General features: G+C 39.9%; 1 protein-coding gene across 1 annotated transcript in view; it reads left to right on the top strand.

Moving 5' to 3' along the window:
* LOC134368947 (anosmin-1-like) overlaps nucleotides 1-23,830 on the top strand; it is a 177,938-nt gene that overhangs the window by 15,936 nt on the left and 138,172 nt on the right. The window contains exon 2 of the mRNA XM_063085184.1: nucleotides 16,009-16,056. Coding sequence (XP_062941254.1) covers nucleotides 16,009-16,056 — 48 coding nt within the window. The remainder of the gene's footprint in view (nucleotides 1-16,008; nucleotides 16,057-23,830) is intronic.

Genomic DNA, 23,830 nt, shown 5'->3' with positions numbered 1-23,830 from the left:
CATTGATAATAGCAATAGACTCCTGTTCATGTTATCTGGAAATATAATTCTCTGAGGCTACTCTTAAAGCTTGTGAGTAATTAGCTTGATAACTTAAAATTAATCCTTCACCTCTTCTGGTCAGCACGCCAGATACCAGGCAGTCATGCGCCGGGTGGGAAAAGCTTATTGTACAGAACAGATCACACCTGTCAAGCTTCACAGCTGTCAAGCATCTATTTGGAAAAATAATAGGGTGATTTAAGAGTGCCTTTAAGGTCTGCTTTGCATTTTCCCTCACTGTCAGCCCCAGCAATAAATAACATCTTCCTACAGTTGTCTTTCATGAGGATGGCCAGCGACTGAGGTGAGGCCAAGGCAGAGCAGAGGATGGCTTGGTGGGGACCACAGTGGGAGTCATTACTTCGAGCTGGCTGTGTTCCTGAGTCTTGGTCATACAGAAGCAGAAACCGAGTTGACTTGGTTGAGATTATACATGCACAAATACACACACATGCAAAGATCAATGAATTAGTTTACAAAGAGTACTGTTCTTTTTCAATGCCTGAAATCTCATGAGATACCTGTAAAAGCTGGATAAAGCTCCTAGAAGATTGCTCAGCAAACATGAAGAGAAAGAAGCAAGAGAAACTTCTAGGGTGTTTTTCATAAAACCATGTACAGTAAAGGATGGCAACTTTTCCTCATTCCTTTAGAATGAGGGTCTCAGGCTTTATTGAGAGCTGGAATCTTCAGGCAGACTTGTGAAAAGATAGCTTGCCAAACCCCAACCCCCCAATTTTTGATTCTGCAGGTCTTGCGTGAGACCTGGGAATCTGCATTTCTTACAAGCTTCCAGGTGAGGCTGATGCTGCCGGTTCCAGGGCCTCACTGTGGGAACATTCATTCAAGGTGACATAAAATTTATGAAGTTTTAGTTCACTAAATAAGGGTTGGCAGGGGTACCCTCTGCAGAAATGTCATTGAGGACACATTCATCTGTCCAGTGAGAGGGTTGGAATCAGTCTTTGGCCACCTCTGTTGAAACATGGGCTTTGACTCTACCCTGTTGATAGACGCCACTGCCATGTCCTCTGAACATACATGTTTGGGGAATGTATGTTTAAGAGAAAGAACACTTAAATTTGGGTCTGGGAAGAGGGTACAACACTGTAAGAGTAGAACAGTTATACCTGGGGGGATTTCTGCTTGGCCAAGTCATCTCATCATGACTGTGAGGTTCTCGCTGCTTATTTAAGCATCTGTTTTCACCCAAAATTGGACTACTTGATCTTAAACAGTTTACATTATCCAAATGTCAAATGTCTTCTTCTGATGCACCCTCATCTTTAGAAGATTTATATGCCTTGTGGAAGGACCAGGCATTGTCAGCAAGATGGATAGATAGATGGGTTGTTACAGAGCACCACACTCTGACATCTGCCGGGACGTGGCAAGGAGACACTCACAGTGACTTTGGAAACAAATTGAAAAAAAAAAATACATTGAACATACTAAGGCAGAAGTTCTCAACTGGGGTGTGGGTTGAAATAGCACAGTGTTTGTCCCTTGGCTTTGATTTATTTTAGTTACTTTTATGGGTTGAATAATGTCCTCCCATCCATATGTTGATGACCTAATCCTAGGATCTCAGGAAGTGACCTTATTTGGAAATGGGGTCACTGGAGATGTAGCTAGTTAAGATGAGGTTGCACTGGAGTAAGGGCCACAGCGGGAGGAGTAGGGTGAGCCCCCACTCCAGTGTGAATGGTGTCCTTATAGAAAGGGGAAATTTTAACACAGATGCTCATAGATATGGGGACACAGATGTGGACATTGGAATGCTGCCACAAGCCCAGGAACTGTCAGAAACTAAAAGAAAAGCATGGAACAGATCCTTTCTAGAAGATCTCTTCAGAGAGAGCACAGCCATGCTGACACCTTGATTTTGGATGTCTGGCCTCCAGAACTGAGAGACAATTAATTCCTCTTCTTTAAGCCACCTGGTTTGGGTACTTTGTTACGGCAGCCCTAGGAAACTAATAGTTAGTACGTTTCATTTTGAATTTTAAATAACGTTAAGAATTGTATTTCATGGTATTAGATTTTCATGTTCCCCAAAAGGGGATCATGAGTTACAAATTTAATTTAGTGCCACCCTGCATTAAAAAACTATATTGATTCTATGCTTTCATGGATATTGTGCCTTTGGAAAGACTGGAAACAACCATATAGTGTGGAAATTCATAAGATTGCTCTTACTCATAAGCAATTGAAAACCATTTTCTCTATTATTATGTCAAAACTTATTAAGGGCTCTTAGAATTCTGACTTCTCCACAGTTAATCAAATGATTAACTGAGACTAACAGTCCTTTATGTAGGACTCTAGGTCTCTCTGAAACGTTCTACAATATTAACTGTCACTCTGTGTGCACAAAGCATTCATGTCAATGGCCATTGCATCTGGCCAGCTAGACCACAACCTCGCCTTTAGGTGGTCACAGGCAGTCCTCATAACACCTTTGTGATAATCTTGCTTACAAAATTGTTCCTTTCTTCTGAGAAATGAAGAAATTGATTTTTCTGAGAGCTCACAACTTATGACTGATGAGAGTTAACTTGGAATGTAAAAGTCTCTTGACTCCAGTGGAGGGTATTTTTTATTACAAATTTTTTTGCTTGAAACAACAATATTTTGCACATTTTTCAACTTCCTGAGACCCAATTTACTCATCTAAAAAAGGGAGGATGTTGAACTTGAATCTCTATTAATATTGCAACGTGCATAATCTAGAATTTTCCTCAGAATCTGTGTTGCCGCTATTGCCAGTGTTTTTCACGTCAGTCAAACACATGGCAACGACGGATCCGATGATTACAAACAGTCCTAGGCATGGTAATTTGATAATTTTGAGGTCTATACTATCATTGGACACTTAGATTCCTCCTCTGATGACATTCACTTCTCCTTTCTCCTTAGCCATTAATGAGCATTTTTAAAAAAGTTCCCCATGTCATGTTCAGTTCCAAGACGGTCTTGTCTTTGGGTATTGTGAAACTTAGCAATGTCTGTGTGATCTTTCCCCCTAATGCTCACACAGAATGGATCTTGTGCTGTGTTTTTCTCTTCTGGTTTTGACCGTTTCTCTTAGGCATGAGAAGCATTTTGGAGAAAGTTACTAGACGATTTAGTTAATTAGAGAATAGACTATTAGCAGGCAGAAAATCTGAAAGTTAATCATGTGCAACTCCTCACCCCTTTGCACGCTAATTGATTTCAGAGATTTTGCTAGGAATTCAGGGATGGAAAAGTCGATGAGGCAGGCTGGTGTGTTACAGGGACACTGTAACCTCTTTCCCTTGGAAAGTTCTTTGTATGATGAGACAATTACATGTCATTAACGAGTTACATTTATCTTGTTTTCAGCAAGAAGAGAGATTAGATGACTGTCAAAGGTCTCCTGATTTGTAATTATATGGTATCATCTGAGTCAGAATTCTACAGTTCATAAACATTTTGAGTGGGTATTTAGAATCACGTTTGGGGTCCTTTTTCTTATCCTGGTTTTATGTAGAGAACAAGCTTGGCCATATTCAAATAGACCCTATATTTCTACAGGGAGAGATTGACAGAGTGCCCATTGACACACATGCTTTGCTCAGAAGTGACTTAGTAGCACAGATGACCTCAGAGAGCTCTACCGTTCTATGTGGCCCATGTGATTAACTATGGAGAAGTCAGAATTCCAAAAGCTCTCAATAAATTTTGATATATCAATGCTCAAAATGGTTTTCAATCACTTATGAATAAGACCAGCTATTACACACCACCTTTCCTGAGGTGGACGTTAGATCCTTAGGTAGTTAAGAGATCTCACCAAGTCATTGCTTTAGTAACTGGCTATACAACTTTAGTTTTTGGTAAAATTTCTCTTGATCAATTTTCTATTGTGTTCATGTATAAAACATCCTGCAATAAAAACACAATAGCAACAATAAGAGTTAAGGAAAGGAAGCACCTAAGAAGACTCCTAAACACTGCTAGTTGTTATCTGTCACTTAAAATACACTTTAGCCGGTTGGAAATTGGCATCACATGATAGTCTTTCCAAAGAATTATAGTAAAGAATGTAACTAAGAGTTGTTCAAATTTATTTAAAAAAATGCTTTTTCTGTGTTGGTCTTGGATCGTTCTCTTCTTTGATAATGATTTCGATTCTTCACAGGAACTTCGAAATGGGGCTGACATTTGTTTTTCTAAAACATTTCCTGTTTGTTTTTGTTGCTTGTACACAGATTCTCACTAAGTTGCTTTTAAAAGCACAAGTGAAAAAGAACTTCCAGTAACAAGTTGAAACAATAACGTGTTCTTCTTAGGTGAATATCTTCTAAGTGCACAGTTCTTTTACTTTCGAGAAAAGCATATCAACTTGAAGTAAAGTTTTAATGCACCTGCACTAGCTTGGGTGATGGAGAACGAGCATGGGTCTTGAAATGAGGAGACATTTTGGGGCTAAAACCTTTGCCAGCTCTCAGCTGTTTGACGGGATTCCAGCTTCATCTTCTGCCACTGGAAGGGCTGCAGGTCCACGCAGCCAGCCCACCCTGCCACAAGCGGCCAATCCCTCCAACACCCTTATCTGTTTCAGGAAATATGCCTCCCATCTTCTTGCTTTTCCTGGCCCTTGGCTTTTCCCCAAATCCTGTCAACTGGAGACAGCTCCTTCCCTCATACTTGGAAAATATGAGAAGATGGTTTTATAGGTTCATGTATTCATGAAACATACTCCAAGGTTTTGAGATTCGAGTGCAGAACGTGAACCCCTGAGAGGGAGTGAGGGAAGTAGCCTGGGGTAGAGGGAGGGGCTGGGCTGGATGCAGATGCAACAACAGATCCAGCAGACGCTCTGTGCTGGGAATACCTTGAAAGTTGTCCTGAATTGATTAAGGTTGGTCCAGCATCAACCAGTCACTGGATATGAACTTCCTCTTAATGAAGGGAGACCTTGTGCTAGGCGGCTCTCTTCAACCACACACAATCTTAGGGTGGGGAAAGACGGCATTTAGCTCTCAACACTTTGCACAACTGGGGGTGGTGGTTGGGGGGCGGTGTTCATTTCAGCTGTGGGGTAAGGGAACATCTGGGTTGTTCATGACAGTATCCACGAGAGAAAATTACTCTTTTGTTTTGTATAACAAAATTCTTTCTTTGGGGTTGGTGCAGTTCCAACTGCTGGCGCACCTCGCCGTGTCATCAGCCACAAATCTTTGGCCTTAGGTATTTCACATTTCAGTTTTCCACTCCGAGTTCATTCACTTTCTACAACTGCTCTTTATCTGACACCACAGGACCTTCACTCCATAATTTCTCAAAGTCCTGACAATCTATTGGCCTAGTGTTTATGACATGTGCCTCATTATAAGAAACATCTGGGGCATTTGTTAATCTACAGATTCCAGAGTCAGATCTAGGGCCACCACGTCAGTCCCAGGGAACCTCTACATCTGATAGAGTCCCCAGGTGATTCTTTGCACCAGGATATTTGGAATCCCTGTTACCTTGCCCCTTCCTCTTTTAATTTCCTCCTGAACCTTGTCTGGAGCCCGTGATGCATCATTTTAATTACTTTTTTGGCCAGTAGCCTCATTTTCTAGCCTTTCGGCCGCTCTCTAGCAGCAAAATTCCAGTTGTGAAGACACCAAGCTCTAAAAGCTGCCTACTTGGATGTATCTGTGCAATGCTGGGTGCTGCCAGAGAAAATCACACAATCGTATGGAACGGTGCTACTACAGACCCATAGTTCTCAGCCTCAGGTAAACATCCACACTATCCACCAATCCTCCCCACGTAGTTTTAGTCGACTCCCACTCTCACCTTCCTTCAGCAAGTAGTGTGAATTTTTACTTCCCTCTTTAAACTCTCCTCCCCCATTAACTCAATTGTTTTGGAAAATTACCTCAGAAAAATGAAAGGCGCAAAATGCTCCTTCCACCCCAACTTCATGTCAGTAGAAATTCTATATGCACATTCCATGTAGAGATCGTCAAAACTGATACTGGGTTTACTTTAGCTGCGGTATGGGCAGACCTGCGTGTATTCAGTGATCATACCCTGCTCCTTATAATTACAAGCCCATTTTCTATAAAATAGTTACCCATCAGGAAAGTCACTCAGAATGAGTTCACTAATCATTTCCTAAATGCAGATTAGGCAGCCCCCAAAAGAGTCACTATCCAGATGTGCCAGTATTGAGAAGAAAGGGGATTTGCAGGGAGCCAACACAAATTTATGCATGATATTTCAGTGACTCCAAGAAGCCATGGATAGGACATTCATTTTTATGTAACCCTAAAGAATTTTTTATAAGTGATAATAAGATTATGACATATGGCCGAATGAGGATCTTCTCTGAAGTGTCGTTTGGTCACACCAACATCTCGTTGCTTTGTTAATTCATCTGGTCCAGGGGATTTCGTGATTGTTTTCTGTCTTCATCCCTTTTGTAAGAGATTGTGAACCCTTTTCTTCATATGTCAGTAATAAAGTACCACATGGCTTCATCTATTTGTGGGGATATTCCTTTCTTAAATACTTTAAAGTATGGTCATTACTTGAAAATATGAAAGTTCAGTCTTTCCTCCAGTGAATATTTGCCACACCTCTTTATTCTTAGTATTTCTGTGCACACAATAATTTTTCCTTTCAGTGCCGTAGTATAGTCCAATTGCACATTTTAAGTGGCAAGTAAACCCAACCTGTGTAGAACTAACCCTGTGCACAACTCAGTTTAAATGGTGGCAGCACACATAGCCATGACCCAGTTCACACATGTGAAGTGTTGACCACCTTGTCATGACTGCTACCTGGCTGACAATGATCGTGTCACATTTAATCGGAAATGCACCTTGTGATGGTTTCAATGTGTTCCCTCAAAGTTCATGTGTTGAACTTAGTCCCTAATGCAACAATGTTGAGAGGTGTGATCTTTAAAAGGTAATTCAGTCATGATGAATCTGCCCTCTAGAGTGAACTAATGCCATTATCGCCAAAGTGGGTTTATTGTTGTGGGAGTGGGATCCTGTTAAAAGACCCCTTCCTGTCTCTCTCTCTCTGTTCCTCTCTTGTGGGTATTTTCTTGACCTTCTGCCTTCTGCCATGAGATGATGCAGTAAAAAGGCCCTCGCCAGATGCGACCCCTTTCTCTTAGACTCTCCAGCCTCCAGAACTGTAAGAAATAAATCTCTGTTCTTTGTAAATTACCCAGTCTCAGGTATTCCACTACAGCAGCAGAAAATGAACTAAGAGTCACCTCAACTTCAGAGACAGACTGGGTGCCTCGGTGACATAGATGTCTCAGGATTTTGCCTAGGGTTGGTGAAAGCACATGTTCTAAGTCCAGAGACCTAGAGGGACTCCCAGCTGGTCTCTGGATGGACCTGATGGATTGTGGTCATCCGTCTCATTTCTGGAACTGAAGTTATTGTGGATTGCAGTAGAGCTGGGGTACTGAGATGTCAGTGTGACCCCAGATCCCAGGTGGGACAGTTCTGGGGCTTGCCATGAAGACGGCCCAGCAGTCCAGTTGGTCAGAAACTGCCCCCGCATTCAGACCCGCACTGAAGGTCTGGCTGTGACTGTGCCCAACCATGGTGACTGGAGTCCTCGGGCCAAGGACTTTTCGTACCATTGGGTTATGATAATCTTAAACAGTGCAGAAGATTTGTCTTTGCCATTTTGGTAACGGAAAGCAAAATGTCAAACTTTAAAGGAGTCTTTAAATCTCATGTTTACGCCCAGAGACCTGGTAAGTCATTTACCCCCGACTTTTTGTACCTTTCTGTCTTCCTTACCCATTTTATCTGCTGCCTCCCTTCTATTTCCTCCTTTCTCCTCTTCCCAGACCAGCTTTTCTCAACTATGCTCAGACAGAGCTGAAGGATTAATGCTTAAGTCAGGAAAGACACCCAGGAAGGGGTAGAAACAGAAGTTGGAGTGGCAGATGGAAGCCACCGTGCTGGAGACAACGCTTTCAGCACCTGGAAGCCGATGGTCACTTCTACAGGACACAGCCAGCACCGATGTCCTTCTCGCCTTAATGCACGACACTGTTTACGTTCTAGACGAGTGGGCACGGCGGCTGGTGAGAGGCTCCTGGACTTAGGAGCATCGTCACACAAGGCAAGCAGAAACTTCAGAGCTGTGTCTGGACCTGTTTGCTTTTACAGTCTGCGCTCATCTTTGCTTTTCCTCGTCCCTGCCACGAAGGAGGAGCTGTGAGAATGAAGCTCACACAGACGGGTTTTTATTTTTTTGGTTTCCCATGGACAATGCTTCAGTTGTGTAAGCTCTTGCATGCACTCTGTTGCCCACGCTAACCCTACTTTGTCATCCGAGTCAGGGATTTATTTCAGCACAAGTCATTTATTTCACCTCAAAATCTTCCAGGGTTTTACGTGATTTTGTGGAGAGGCTACAACTTCTAAGAAAATATAAATTTTGTTCAAATAGAAAGCATAAATATAAAACATTAAATATAATAAAGATAAAGGAGTAAATTAAATGTAAACAACCATTAACATATATATTTTAATACCAAATATAGCTTAGAGGTTCCATATCTGAAATCATAGCTATGGCAAGAGTGAATGAATAATTAGCGTATCCTCGTGGAGGAAACCAAAGTTTTATTAATTAGCTTATGAATGAATAATTAGCATATCCTCGTGGAGAAAACCAAAGACAATTGCTTGAGATGTTCTAAGAGAGGCCAGTACTTCTGGTTGTAGGGTAGACTTCATTATTCTAAAATGGACAGTAAGTAGTAAAAATTGTGTCCTTGTCTAGTGTTTTTCCACATGTAGAATTCGTTAAAATATTCCTTGTCAATATTCATAATAAAATGTTAATAAAGTGTCTTCCCATGTCTGGCTCTTTCTGTTCCATAAATTGTCTTTAGATGACCTTAATTATCTACACCTATAAAAAGATAATTATTATGATTATTTCTTAAATAACTTGTATTTCATTCTGAATGCAAGTTTGCATTGCAAAAACAAAATAATGAGCTGCTTCCTAAAACCTCCAGCTAGAGAAGATGAAAAATGTGTTCAGCCCAGTCTATTTATTTCATTCTTTTCAGCTCCTTATGACCTAATGATTAGAGTTTAGATTTTTTTTTTTTATGACTCTCTATTCCATTCATTTACTTCTTCAATCAGTAATGTTTGTTACGACCGTTGGCTCTGTGGTAGGCACTCTGCCAGAGGGGTGGTGGTGACCAGGTGATACGAATGGACTTCAAGGTGTCTGCAGGCTGGGGGACAGATGACCATTCAATAAAAACACAAATCGTCTATGTTTGTCAACTGTGAAGGAGCGCAAGTGCAGGATGCTACCAGCCAGTGCCGTGGGAGGTCTGAGAGTCAGGGCGAGGGGGTTGGGGAGGGCTTCCTGGAGGAAGTGGCATTTGTGGGCAAGGCAAGGACGATGTGGCAGGTTATGCCTAACAGTGGAAATGAGGAGAGGGGAAGGTTGGTGTCAAACTTTTTTTTCCTGTAGAATTCCATTATACCTAACATATTTGTAGAATACAGGGAGACTTTTTTTTTTTTTTGGTTAATGAAAAGGCCATTTATTTACTGGGGATATTCCATAACCTTTGAATGAAATCCTATTAGCAACAAATATATACACATAGGTCTGTCTCCCCTGCCGCCCCCCCCTTTTAAATAGACTTAATTTGTTGGAGCAGTTCTAGGTTCACAGCAAGATTAAGAGAAAGGGGCAGAGAATTCCTAAATACCCTCTGAGGTTTCCCATGTATCATCTGCCCCACACAGGCATAGCCTCCCACTGTCAACGTTCCCTACCACAGTGGTAAACTTGTTACAATAGGACAACAATAGGTGACAATGACATATCATCTAAGGCCCATAATTTACATGAGGGGTCACTCTTGGTGCTGTACACTCTGTGAGCTTGGACAAATGCATAATGACATGTGTCGACCCCTACAGTATCATACAGAGCAGTTTCACTGCCCTAAAATTCTTCTGTGCTCCTCCGATTTATTCCTGCCTCCTCCTTAACTCCTGGAAACCATCAGTCTTTTTATTGTCTCCATAGTTTTGTCTTTTCCAGAAAGTCATAGAGTTGGAATCATACTGTATGTAGCCTTTTCTGACTGTCTTCTTTCACTTAGTAGTACGCATGTAAGTTTTCTGAGAAATGTTTTGAATGGAGTGTGCAGTTCAGGTGATCACTAGTAAAGATTCGTTTTAAAGATATTTCAATTCATGGAAATGAAAATTCTCAGTTTTATTCTCTAGAACACCTCTATTTTATATTGGCTGTTGAATACATGAGAAATGTCTGGGTGTACTGATAATAGAAAAGCACACCCTTGTAATAATAAATGAAATCAGTTATATTATACCATGTTTCCAAAATAATAGGAAAATATTTTGGATTAAAATGAATTTCTAAATTTTAACCTATTCCTTTTTTTTTTAAAAACCCTTACATTTAGCATCAAAAGGACATTGTCAATTGAGAGTCACAACCAATTATTTGTGGTTTCATAGCATTGATTGGTAAATTTAAAGTCCATCGTAGATTTTCTGGATGGTTTCAGTTTCAAATGGTCTTTCTTATTGCTGGAAAGTGGCTCGGCGTGTATTTCTGAAACTGCCGACTGCATAACCTTTATGGCTATTCCACACCAACACCTGGTTTTGTTAAAGAAAATGCGTGGGATCTGTTATAATTCTCTTTTCTCTTTTCAAATGGCTCTATCTAGGGAACTAATTTTTATTTATCTGTACCCATTCCCATGTGGGTTGTCTTTGAGCGAATGAAGTGTTTTCTTTACTTGAAGCTTTTGAAGAATTATTTTTCTTGAAGGAAAAAATCAAAAGGCTAGAAATGGAAAGACTGAAAATGCCATAGAAATAATGGCTGGGTGCAGTTGATTGGACTTATATAAACTCTTTGAAAGTTGGATTGACTGGCATTCATGTTTGATCTAGTTAAACCAATAAAACACAGGATGTAATTTTTCTATAATTACAAAAGTCCCACTGTCTGATCTTACCTGGAGGTTACAATAATGATTCTGGAGGCAAATGTCTTTCTAGCCTAATGTACTTTGACTCTTTATCTTTGCTGGCTTTCAGCCAGAATAAGACTTTATTGCAAATACTGTATTTTATTTCTGTTGTCAAGTGGCTTAACTAGCGAAGGCTATTGTAATCTGACTGAGGACTTCCCCTGAGGCAGGGTGTTGAAATGTACTGGATGGATTCTTGTATTTTTCCAATGCTCTGCTGCTCAAAGAGCAGTACAGGTAAGCAACGGACGTGATGGTAATGGTACACTGTGCGTGCACACCTGGCCTAAGAAACGTGGCCTAGCTAATTGGGAGTTTACCCACATCCCTGATGCCATTAGGAAGGGTTCTTAGAAGTTCTTCATAGAGATGAATAGTATGGTTGATGCTGATTGATAAATGCAAAAGCACAGAACAGCTGTAAAACCTTGGTGTGGGGGAAATGGTTTTAAGAAAAACAGGAAACTCCAAATCCAAAAGGGAAGTAAAGACACATTTTTGGGGAAAATATATATGGGCATGCATGTTTGTGCATGTGTGTGTGTATGTATGTGTATGTAGAAAACGTCTTTATAGAAAAAACTCCATGAATAAATTCGAAAGACAGATGATGTACTGGAGACTTTTTGCAACAGACAAATGATTATTAAACCTAATTGGCACTAATAACTGCTTAAATTGATAATAAAATGGTAAATAATGAATAAAATGGTAAATGCAGAATAGAAATGGCAAAACATATGGACTTTTTACTCTAAAGGGAATACAAATGGTTGATCAAAAGAAATTAAAGCAAAAATACGATTCCATTGCCCAGTCCTCATGCTGGCAAATGCTGAAAGACTGCTAGCACCTACGGAGCAATACGTGATGGGTAGGCATCCCCTGCTTTATTGCAAGTACTGTGCTTAAGTATTTGCAATTTTAAATGCTTCTGAGTCTCATTAATAAGACCAAATCAATTAGTTTAGGGTGAGTGTTCTACATTAAGACCTGGGAGATTTTAAGCCCAGGATTACTTTCCTACTCCTAGAGACAATAATAATGGGAAACAGCAACAAAATCACATCAATAACAATGGATTTTTTTCCTGACATCTAACTCTGTGCCATTTTGCTAAATACTTTACGTGGATTATCTTTTTAATCTTCCCCAGCATCCTGTGACACACTGTCTTTGCTAAAAAAAATAAATAAATAAATAAAAAATCACTCTAATCATAGTAATCTTTCATGCTTGCTTGCTATTACCCCAAATATTTCTTTATAATGACAGAGCTTTTCATTTTATGATTAGTGGAAAATTTTGCTTAAAATGAAAATGCCTTGATTGAGGTAGTTCGCTGATATTAATTCCCAATAAAATGTAAATGACTCAAGAGTTGGGCTCTGTGGCTATGGTTCCTTTCTCATTTTGAGGGGAGTGTGTGAGCCCGTAGAATGGGAAGCCTCCCCAAGATGCAGGAAAGTCAGCATGGGGCAGGACGGGGGGTCTGGCTGTGGAAGGTGGAGGCTGGGCAGCTGCAGACAGTCTCTGCTGGATGCTTTGTGTTTTGTTGCTGAAGCTTTGCCATGTACAGGACTTCTCACGACTCTAATCCTCTATTCTTATTAAACCCTCTGACACTTATTCAATAATAAATTTTATTCCCCGAGATAAGACAAAATCCATTGTAATCTGCTTTCTACCTATTTACCTGATCTCCTCTCCCATTGTCCACTCTAGCCCGTCTATCTGATGTATCTCTTCCAGAACATACAGTATTCAGGACCATCGGGACCAATTCTTACCTCTCCTTCCAAGGTCATAAATCTAGAGATTCCTTCAAAAGCCAGGGTCGGTCTCACCGCCTTGCTTACCCTGCAGCTTTACCCATCCTGTTGTTCATCACTGAGTTTAATCACTTGGCTTCAGGGCTGTGGATATTTCAATTAGCTTCCCTGACTACAGGTTTCCTAACTGTAAAGTGGATAAAGGAAGCTTACGTCATTACAGGGGATGATTATGTGGGCGAATATGTAAAACAGCAAGGCAAGTGTCACATAGATATAGTAATCATAATCATAATCATAATCAATCATAATCATAATCATAATCAATGGCCAAAGGTGTATTATCACATCAGTATTATTTTGTTGACCAATAATTTGGAGGCAGGAGACATTTGCCTCTCCTACTTTTGAAGTCATCCTTGGGTGGCCTTGGGTGGATGCCACCTCTATGAGAACAGAGTGGCCCTGGTTCCTAGTGTGACACAGACAGGCAAGAGGAAGCAGGAGCCGGGTCTCCAGGTCCCCCTCCAGCTGGGGAGCTCAGACTCAGACAACAGAAAACGTATCAATCGCAGGTGAGGACATGACCGAGCTCTCAGGAGCAGTGCAGCAAGTAGCAAGGTGGTTGACGCCCCTTCTCTCCTCCACAAGTCCTGCCCATCTGCCCAGGAAGAGATAGATCTGGAGGGAAGGAGGTGAATGGGCCCAAGTTGGAGTTTCTAGAGCCAGGAGCAGGAGCCACTAAGCTGACTCCAGGAGGGTGAAGGTCTTCTAACCATGACCCCGGTGAAAAAGATCTTAAGAAACTGGCCTTGACCCAGTCTCCAAGGTCTCCTCCAACCACTTCAGCCCTGGGTGTCTTTAGAAGATACCTCTTTCCATCCCTGGGCCAGGAGCGTGGTGCTCTCCAGCTGGGGCCGGGATGTGATCCGATGGGCTTGGTCTCTAGAAGTCCCACGGGAGCCACCTCCGTGCAGAGTGAACAGGGTAGACCCTTCCCAGGCAAGACCCTGCAAGTGGCGGTCAGTAGGACATTCTCCAGGGCTTCTCTGTCCCTGCTCTCAGTTTCTACTTCTCAATGCCCGGCCCCTGCTTTCTGCAGGTGTCACCCTACTTGTGAACAGCCTCAGTCTGCCTGTGCCCCTGTGAACTTTCAGGTTGTTACCAAGCCAAGGGATCCTTTTATCACATGCCCATCTGCACCCTCCTTCCACCCTTTCAACTCACATCTCAGTTTTCAGTAACTAAAGCACCACTATTTGTCCAGCGTTGGTCTCCACCTGATCTAATTATTTCTGGGATGCAAACCCTGCCGGCTCAGGCTTCGCCCCAGGCTGTGTGTGTACCGCCCCAGCTTCGTCCTTGCTTGTCTGGGTGAAGACTACTCACACGCAGAAAGAGATGTGGGCCCACGTGAGGAGGTAGGGAGCTCGGCTGGGGGCAGGTGGGTTGATACTAGACTGGCTGAAATCCTGTGTATGTGTAGGAATGATTGGGAGTTAACTCTGCAAGGGAAGGTTAGCGCTATACGATGGAGGGGCTTCGTAGCTAATGCATGAATGCGAGACTGAGATCTTTTAGCCCAATTATCTTCACGTAGGAGAGGAAGATTTCTAATCCTATACAGCTGAGATTTTTGTAGTGGTTTTGGGAATGCAATAATTAGGCATAGTATTGGGAATGGGATATATTAAGGTATAGCACTTGAAGTGAAGGAGTGAAACTTGGTATATTCATATGATGGAATTTGACAATAAAAAATAAAGAAGTACTGATATATGCTACACTTCAGATGAAGCAAAATTGCTACAGCACTTAGTGTGATGTAAAACATTATGCTCAGTGAAAGAAACCAGACACATAGTGTGTGATTCCATTCTTATGAAAAGACAACACATTGTATGATTCCATTTATACAAAATGTCCAGAAGAGGTAATATATAAAGACAGAAAATAGATTAGTAGTTGCCAGGGTGAGGGAACTAGGGCAAAGGAGAGAATGCAGAGGGGCTATCAACAGGTGCAGGTTTCTTTTGGGGCTGATAAAAATGTTCTAGAATTAGACCGTGGTGATTGTTGCACAGCCTGCTAAATACGCCAAAAGCCATTGAATTGTGTACTTTAAATGAATGAATTTTAAGGTATATGAATTATATCTCAATAAACTTGCTATAAAAATTTTTTTAGAAGTTATTTTATTGGTCTAGTTTTCTTTTCTCACAACTGCAAACACACGCAATACTGCTGTGTGCAAACGGGTAGGTTCAACCAGGAAAAGGGTGACTCTGTGTGCTCTCCAACCTTGAACTTTAGAGAACTGGAGGTCCTGGCATCTTATGTATTGGGTGATGGTTTCTGCTCACTCTACCCACCACACCAGCCTAGTATGATCTGATTTACAAAATCACGACCATAGGAAAAACTAGGACCAAAGTTTAAGTTATGTGGATCGAGAGGTTCCCAAGCTGGAATTCTAATATTCAAGATAATAAATCATAGTCCTACTATTTGTTATATATTGAGGGAATGTTAATCTGTACTAAGTGGGGTTATGTGCATATTATTTCATTTAGTTATCACAATGACCTGATGCATGAGGTATTGCTATTCTGCTTGTTTTACAGATGTATAAACCGAGGCTAGGGATATTAAGCCCCTAGTTCGTAGACAAACATCCAGTAAAAAGGAAAGAAAGGGCTTTTCATGTGGAATCTTTCTTCCAAACTCAAACTCTTATTATTGTACATTGGCTGAGATCAAAAGCCTCCAAGATACCCAACTTGTGAATTTACCAAAACTGTTTACCATGGAAGAAACACCTAGTGTTCATTTTCCTGTTGGTCTGTATTTTATTGCTCAGCACGCCATGAGAGTTGGCTCAGACACTTTTCCCTTTTGGACAGCTTGGAATCTTTATGATTTTATGTGTCTTTGAAGTCAGTGACAAAATAGAGCTAACAATAGAGACACATTTTCTATCTCAGGAAGAGAGAAACATCAGGTTTGCAAGACTGGCCTTTGGTTAATACAAATACTTTTAAATGATACACACAAATTTTAATTTAAAAACTATAAATGCATGTGTGTGTGTAGTCTTCTATTAGAAAATTATTTAATGGGCCGATATTTCTTTTTCTTTTTCTGCAGAACAATGGTTCCCTCGTTTGGTGCCAGAATCACAAGCAATGTTCTAAGGTACGTTTTGTCCAACTGCATCAATATTGTAAAAAACTTTTAATTTTGGAATAATTATAGATTCATAGGAAGTTGCAGACATAGTACAGAGAAATTACGTGTATCCAGTTTCCACCAACAGTTATATTTCTTGTAATTATAGAACCCAAGATTGATATGGGCACAATGTATGCAAATACTTTAATATATTTTGTCACCCGTATAGATTCAGTTAGTGTAGCAGCCACTGCAATCAAGATCCATGTATCAGTAGTTCTATATACTACCTTATTTTTCTCTTTATTCTGTAAGTTTCTAATTAAAAAATTAAGGAGAAAATGCCTTTTGCTTAAACCAGAAGATATAATGCATTCTACTTATACCTAAGTTATATATAGTAATTTTGGGTTTTTTGAAGGAATTGCTGGTTAAATAATTTATTTCTTTAATTGAACAGTCTCTTTCCTATTTTTGAGATCCCTTGCTACACACACACACACACACACACACACACACACACACACTCTCTAAACTTTGTCATTATACTCATTTATATCTTTAATAGAATACATTTCTTACCTCAGTCCCATAATATCACAATCATATATGTATGAGTGTGTTCATGGAAAGATTTTATTATCTTTTAATTCAATTTTTCCACTTTTCGAAGATCCCTCGTGTGTGTGTGTATGTGTGTGTGTTTGTGTGTGTGTGTGCGTGTACACACACATGAGGGTACTTGAAAAAGTTCATGGGAAGTGGAATTAAAAGAAAATATGAATTGTTCCATGAACTTTTTGAGGAACTCTCATATATGCACGTGAGTGTTTTCATCCAGTTTTTTGTTAGTTGGGTATTATATGGATGATAATTTGTTATATCACTATTTCTTCTTATTTAATCACCCATTTTCTCCTCATTCCATCAAGAAATTAATGATATTTTTACAGACATAAAATGAATTTGAATGAAAGGCGCTCATTTGAACTATTTTGTAAACGTTGCAGGGGAGGGAAATTGCACCACTAGTGATCATAGATCATGAAACCACAGTTTGTGGTTGAAGGATCAAGGCTGGCAGGAAAGACTTTGAATTTCACAAGAAAAGAAATCAATCCCTTTCGCCCAAGAACAAGAGCAAATCAATAAGTCACAGTTGACTCCAGAAGAAACTGTAGAATATATTACAAAGCTGACATAAATTCAAGGGTTGTCTTTAGTCTGAATCCTTGAGAATGACTCTTACATATTAATCAATGTTCATCTCCTTTGGATATTATCACAACTGGGCATATGTGCAGATAATTAAGTTTGCATCTCTCCTGAAATTGGTGAAGTACCCTACGCTTTTCCTCTTAATCCCAGGTTAACGAGGTTAATAGTAAGCCTTAGAGCTTCATTTCACAGATGGGAAAATCCAGGAATGGACAAATCAGCAGGGTCATGCTGGGGTTTGGGTCACTGTCCTATACATTGTGTTATATAAGCGTCCATGACTTTAAAATTATTTTGAACAAATATTGGCAAAGATGAGTAAGAAAACCTAGAAGTAATATTGATGATTCAGCTTTTTAAATTCTATAGTTTAAAAGATAAGTTTTGCATAAGGCTCTAGAGGAACGGCACACTTTCTGAGCGTTTCTGGTCACCACCTGCAAAGCCCATCAGCTCCAGTGCAGAACCCCTCCAGGTTATCCACACTTCTGTTCTCTGACTGCTCTTCCCACCTCTGAGCTGCCATTCTCCTGCCTGCATGAATCCTCGGTTTTACTGGCCCCATCTTGTCTGCCTGTGCCCTGTCTCCAACTTTATTTCCTGCTACTCCACCCCTTCAAGGCTGTTTTTTTTCTCCACCCAGAATGCTCCTTCCCAGAGAGACACCCAACTCACCACTACTCCTTGTTCACATCTTGGCACAAATGCCACCCTCTCAGCCACACATTCCTGGGTCATCCCCTGCGAACCTGCCCACATACCTGCCTCACTGTCCGCACCATGCCCCGACAGGACATTATACAGGTATTCCTTTATCTGCTTGGAGTCTTAGAAGTGAGCTTCATGGGGATATGGGCTCCTGTCCTCTTTGTTTACTGTAGTGTCCCCAGAGCCTAGACTGGTGTTGGGCACATAGTAGTTGTTCAACAAATATTTGTGATGAATGAATGGAACCGTTATATAGCATTTTTTTTTCTCCCTCAAATTGCATCTTCACTGCATTACCTTCAGGAGAAAAGTAGCAGATAATCCATTTTCTAGCTGTATGATAGCCTGGTTATGTATTACTCACTGGGAAAATCTCCTCTTTCCTATGCTGAGTTGGGCACAATGGAATGAGCACTCAATGGCCTTAAGCTCCTGCTGCATTCAACCCTCAGATAACAGAGAAGAGTAACTTACTGTCTAGCATAGGTCCAGGCCACTGGTTCTCAACTGGGAGCAATTTTGCTCCCATGCGGACATTGGCAGTGGATGGAAACATTTTTTATTATCACACCTGGGATGCTACTGTCATCTAGTGGGTAGAGGTCAGGGATGCTGATAAACAAGGTACAATGCATGGAACAGCCCCCAAAGCAAGATGATCTGTCTCCAAATGTCAATAGTGACAAGATTGAGAAACCCTGGTCTACACATTTTGGGAGTTACAAAATAAATGAAGAATATTGCCTTCTTCTCAGCAGTTTTATTTTTTATATGAAAGACAATACATGCACAGTTTATGAGATCATGGTATGTGCCAAGCTCCTTTTTAGGGGCTTGTTATGTATGGAAATTCTAATTCCCACCATATACCCTCTAAAGTAGGTGAGAGAAACTGCTCTTTGCCTCTGAATCCAAGTCTCTCCTCTTCTCTAATAACCAAACCTACTTCCTCACCTGAGCACATTGCCACCTAGGGTTAAAAATACACATCTTCCCAAACTCTCTTGCTGCTAAATATGATCATCTAATTTCCAGCTCATTAAATGCAAGTGGAGTTTTTGTGAAAGATTTTCAAGATGCCTCTCTAAAGGGAACTCATTAAAGTAATGTGATTTAGCTAGAAAATGCTCCTATTTGCTCTTCCCCCTTTCTCTTCTCTGCTGCTTAGAATGCAGAGCAATGGCAGGGGCTCCTGCAGCTATCTTGGACCATGAGGCCAGTCTGAGAATAACTAATAAGAAATATAGGAAGAACTGGGGTCTTTGATACCATGGAGACCCCAACCAGCCTTGAACTTCTCACATCCTTTGCACATGAGAAATAACTTATCTTGCTTAAGTCACTATTATTTCACACTTCTTTTGTTATATAAAGATGGACTTGTGGGCAAGCAAACCTAATCTTGACCTAATCTTGGCCATGACCACCTTCATTTCACAGATCCTTGCGGAAGTTGGATGACTTTCTCACAAAGTCACTTGAGTAGTAAGTACCGATAAATACTAATGACAGGATTTGAACTGAGTCAGCTGGTGATTTTCCCATTTGTATACCCTACGCATATGAAGTATTATAGAAGAATAAAAAAAATTATGAGCGATCTCTTGCTCAACCTAATGATTGATTCTCTTGCTGCTCTGAGTATTTTCCTGAGTCACGCTCATGGCTACTGTAAATCATATAAATTTGTGGCAACATTGTTGCCCAATTCTTCTCACTTTGATGTCCTCATTATTTGTTCAATGGGAAATCAAGAAGATACAGTCTAAGGATGCCCACTCTGCTGGTTCAGCTTGTATTCAGGGATATATGGTAGAAGCCGAGAAAATGGATTCCTTAGAAATTCTTCCATTAAGGAGATTTTTTTTCACATTGATAGCGCACTAAACCCAGAGAAACATGCTTTGCTCTTGGCCAGTCCAAAATAAACTGTTTACAATATTCACATCTGAGCTAAGTTTCAGTTTAGGATGATGAATGGCAAACTTTTAAAATATACCAAATTTATCAAAACCTGATGCCTTTAGAATAACTTATTTTTAGGACTTCAATTCCAGCGGTAACTAAATAATGAGATCATCTGTTTCTAATTAAGAAAACAAACATATGCCTTTGGCACAAAAATTTATTTTTCTATTCTACCCAAATAATTTTTCTAATCAATTTTTATCTGAATTTTATTTTTTAAGTGAAGGCTTCCTAAATACTTTTTGGAATGAAATATTACTGTCATCCTGTAATACATACTAGTAAAATGTCATATATTTTCATTTTAATACTTTTAAGTTAGTCCAACTTTAATAATGTACTGCACATTATTTTAAGAGCCTGTTTGAATTAATCTTTCTCTTAAATAACAAATTATTCTATACCAGATATAATGTAAATTTCCTAATTTTTCCCCATATATCTTAATGTGGTGGCTGTTCAGAACTTTCATTTATGTTCTTAGATTAACATTCTCTTTAAACGCATTTCATTTGCTTGTTCCAATGGAGTTTAATTCAATTTCAATAAATACTCAGTGAACATCTACTATGTCCTATGCCCTAGTGATGAAGTGATCCAAAAGCAAACTTGGTCTTTGCACTAATTTATAATTTTTTGGCTTACTCAGCAAATCCCCAGCTACTGTTACTTTAGCCTTTTTTAAACATTCATGCAAGATTCTTAAGAGTCCCCATTATTGTGACATCACCCGTTGGTGTATTTGTGCACTTTTAGGGTCTGCTTCTACTTTAATCTCTGCTGATCCCCAGGCTATTTCCAATTCAAGGTCCTTTCTCTTTCCAGCATTCTCAGATCCCTTGGTATTCATGCGTTGATTGGTTCATGTGTATGTGACCCAGTCTCTATCAAATTCCACTCACTGTCTTGAGGCTTGTTTCTCACGTTCACAACTTATTTGGTACTGAAAATGGAAATAATTGACTAAGAAAGACAGAACCATTTGAATGGGTCACCAACTTATGGATCTTTGGACTGTGGTAAGAGTTGGGTGGGTGGCAATAGGGAAACGTGGCTGATACAGACTGCTGGGATTACTGTTTGTAGAAAGGATGGAGAAAAGTTTTCTGAAGCTAAAAAGACTTTGGGAATAGTCCAGTGTAATTCTTTTATTGTATAGTTGTGGAATCTCAAAAACCAATGCTATATCTTGCCAAAGGCAGTCTCCTCCTCTTCAGAAGAAGGGCTTATTTTTACATTCTATTTTCCATTGCACGTAATTTCTCTAAAGACCGGTTTAGGAATGATTTTGGAGCATTTCACAGGAGATTCGAATTGGTGGGCAAGATACCCTGGTATTTAGTCACAGTGCGGAGGTCCATATACGTTAATGAGCCATGTTTAGAATATCTCTAGAGCAGGAACAATATCTTTTTTTCTACCCATCCTGTGTTCATGGCTTAGCCCCTATAGGACAGTTTAACAAGACAAAACATACAGATTTACTTAATAAATTTTGTGTTGAATTCGTGTATTTTTATGCTAGGGTTGATGAAGAGTGGACAGTCATGCAGAAGTATGATAGGACAAAGGGGCTATGATCTAATAGTAACAAACTGGGGAAACTGAGCAAGGTGTGTTTGTTCAGATTCTTCTCTGTGACCCACTGTCTGCAGAGATAAGGACGTTCCTTTCCTCCAGATACAGAGAGGGCCCCTCTCACATCAGGGTCTTACAACCTGTTCCAGAGAAGAAGGTATGTGTTAAGTGGGGAGAGGGGTGGAATAGAGACCTTCCTGCATCTGCCGTTCTTTACTGTGCCAAGGTGGCATATTTTGGGGTCAGCAAATGATTTCTGTAAAAGACCAGAGAGTAAATCATTTTTTCTTTGTAGCTCATAACGTCTCTGCTGTAACTACTTAACTCTGCCGTTGTGGCATAAAACCAGTAGTAGGTAATACATAAACAAAAAAGAATGGCTGTGTCTCAAGACAACTTTATTTGTGGACACTGAAATTTGAATGTCATAAAATTTTCCCATGTTGTAAAATTTTATTTTTTTTTCCAACTAGTTGGAAATGTAAGGCTCATTCTTAGCTCATTGGCTGTACAAAAACAGGTGGGAGCTGGGTGTGTCCCGTGGCTGTCATTTGCCAACAGCTGTTCTACACTATTGCATTCACACATGTAAAACCAAACCAAACCAAATAATGAAATCGCATTCTTCTGTCATGCAAAGCTACGTCTTGGAGTATTCAAGCTTCAACAAAAACGAACAATTTCTGAGATTGTTTATGGAACATTGTCCATCATTTTACAGGGATTTGTGGAAAGAATAAATAGTAAATAATAGTAAGAAAACTTTAAATAAATCACAGTTAATTTTTGAGAATCTAATGTTAAGATGTGACTGTCAGAGTCGGGAAAAGTTGTGAAAGATTTCAACATTAGTCAAAAGGAAAGACTATCACCCCCTCTCTTGCACTTTTCCAGGTTTTGTCCGCTGTTCATTGTCTTTGAGCTATTTTCCTATTCTGTGAATCGTAGAAAATTGTTAATAATGCAGAGGATTCTTGTCCATAGAAATGCAAATTAATTGTGTCCAGTGGAATGCAATTGATGCTTTCCCTGTGAATAGAATGCTATACATCCATTTGTAAATCCACTCCAGCATAACATTCGTATTTCTCTCTCTGTCCGTCTATCACCTATTATTTATCAATTTATCTATGTATCACTGTCTATTCATCCATCCATTATCTGTATTTATCCACCATCTATCAATATGTCTATGTATCATCTATCTATTGATCTACTGTCTGTCTATCTATTGGACTTCTTTGAATTTAATCTTACTGGTTCTCTCGCCATGTTGTTAGTTAAGTCAAATCTTTGACACATGCTCATGTTATCTGTACATGAGGGTTCTGTCTTCTCTGTCTAAAAGATTTCTCCTTTCATGTTAGCTCTGAGTCACCTTTCAAAACCCTGCGTCTAATGATGGCACACTTGGTGACAGCCTGCCTGTCTGGATGCAGTTGTGCTTAACCCTCCTTCCCTCTGGGTGCTGTAACTCACTCACTTGGCTTTTGTCTCCCATTTGGTTTGAGTGTATGTGTCAAAAAGCAGTAATTTAGGGCCCCATTTTGGTGCCTTTGTGTGCTGCTTTGATCTCAGTGGGAGTTTGGCTCTTATAAGGACTACAACTCCAAATTTTTAGTAATTTTCCAGGTTTATTCAGAGCCAAATTTAGAGGTTGGTTAGATTGGTTTTGCTTGTATGAATATCTGGATGACTTCATTTGATGTCTGTGAAATCTATTGGATGAGGGTAAAACCTCTGAAACACAACTGATTGTGACCATTGAAAGTTTTTGTTTTATGTTAGATGCTTTCTATGACTTGTGTTGTAATGACTGTAAATCCACAGAGCCCAGGGAAGGCAAGTCTTAGGACCAAAATGAAAACTCAGGCATACATGGATATGCACTATGTCCAAATACCCAAACCCCAAAGCTGAACGTCTCTTTTTTTTTCTTTGCAATTCTAATAAACAGTGGGTCAAAATTTCACATGATTTATGTACTTTAGACCTATGGTAATACTTACTGTATTCACACAGTATCCTCTGACTTTATGTATCATAAATTTGAAGGACAAAGTTGATGTACACCAAGCATCTCTTGTCCAACTTCTTGATCTCTTTTAGAGGCTACCAACTATTGCACAGTCCGTTGACAATGACTGTCACAAGTGCAGGTTTGTGCCACTCAAAGGGATGGCATCTTGTAGAAAACTTCTCAAATGGGGTTTAATTAATTCCCCTTTATTCTGGATACCAGTGATGTCATTTCCACAAGTAAAGATCATGGCCTTATTTTTTTTTAGGAGAAAATAAATATGATGTGATGACATCAGAAGAGAAG

The sequence above is a fragment of the Cynocephalus volans genome, chromosome Y (genome assembly GCF_027409185.1).
Source record: "Cynocephalus volans isolate mCynVol1 chromosome Y, mCynVol1.pri, whole genome shotgun sequence".
NCBI classification, from domain to species: Eukaryota; Metazoa; Chordata; class Mammalia; order Dermoptera; family Cynocephalidae; genus Cynocephalus; species Cynocephalus volans.
This window is presented reverse-complemented; position numbering and strand designations above follow the sequence as displayed.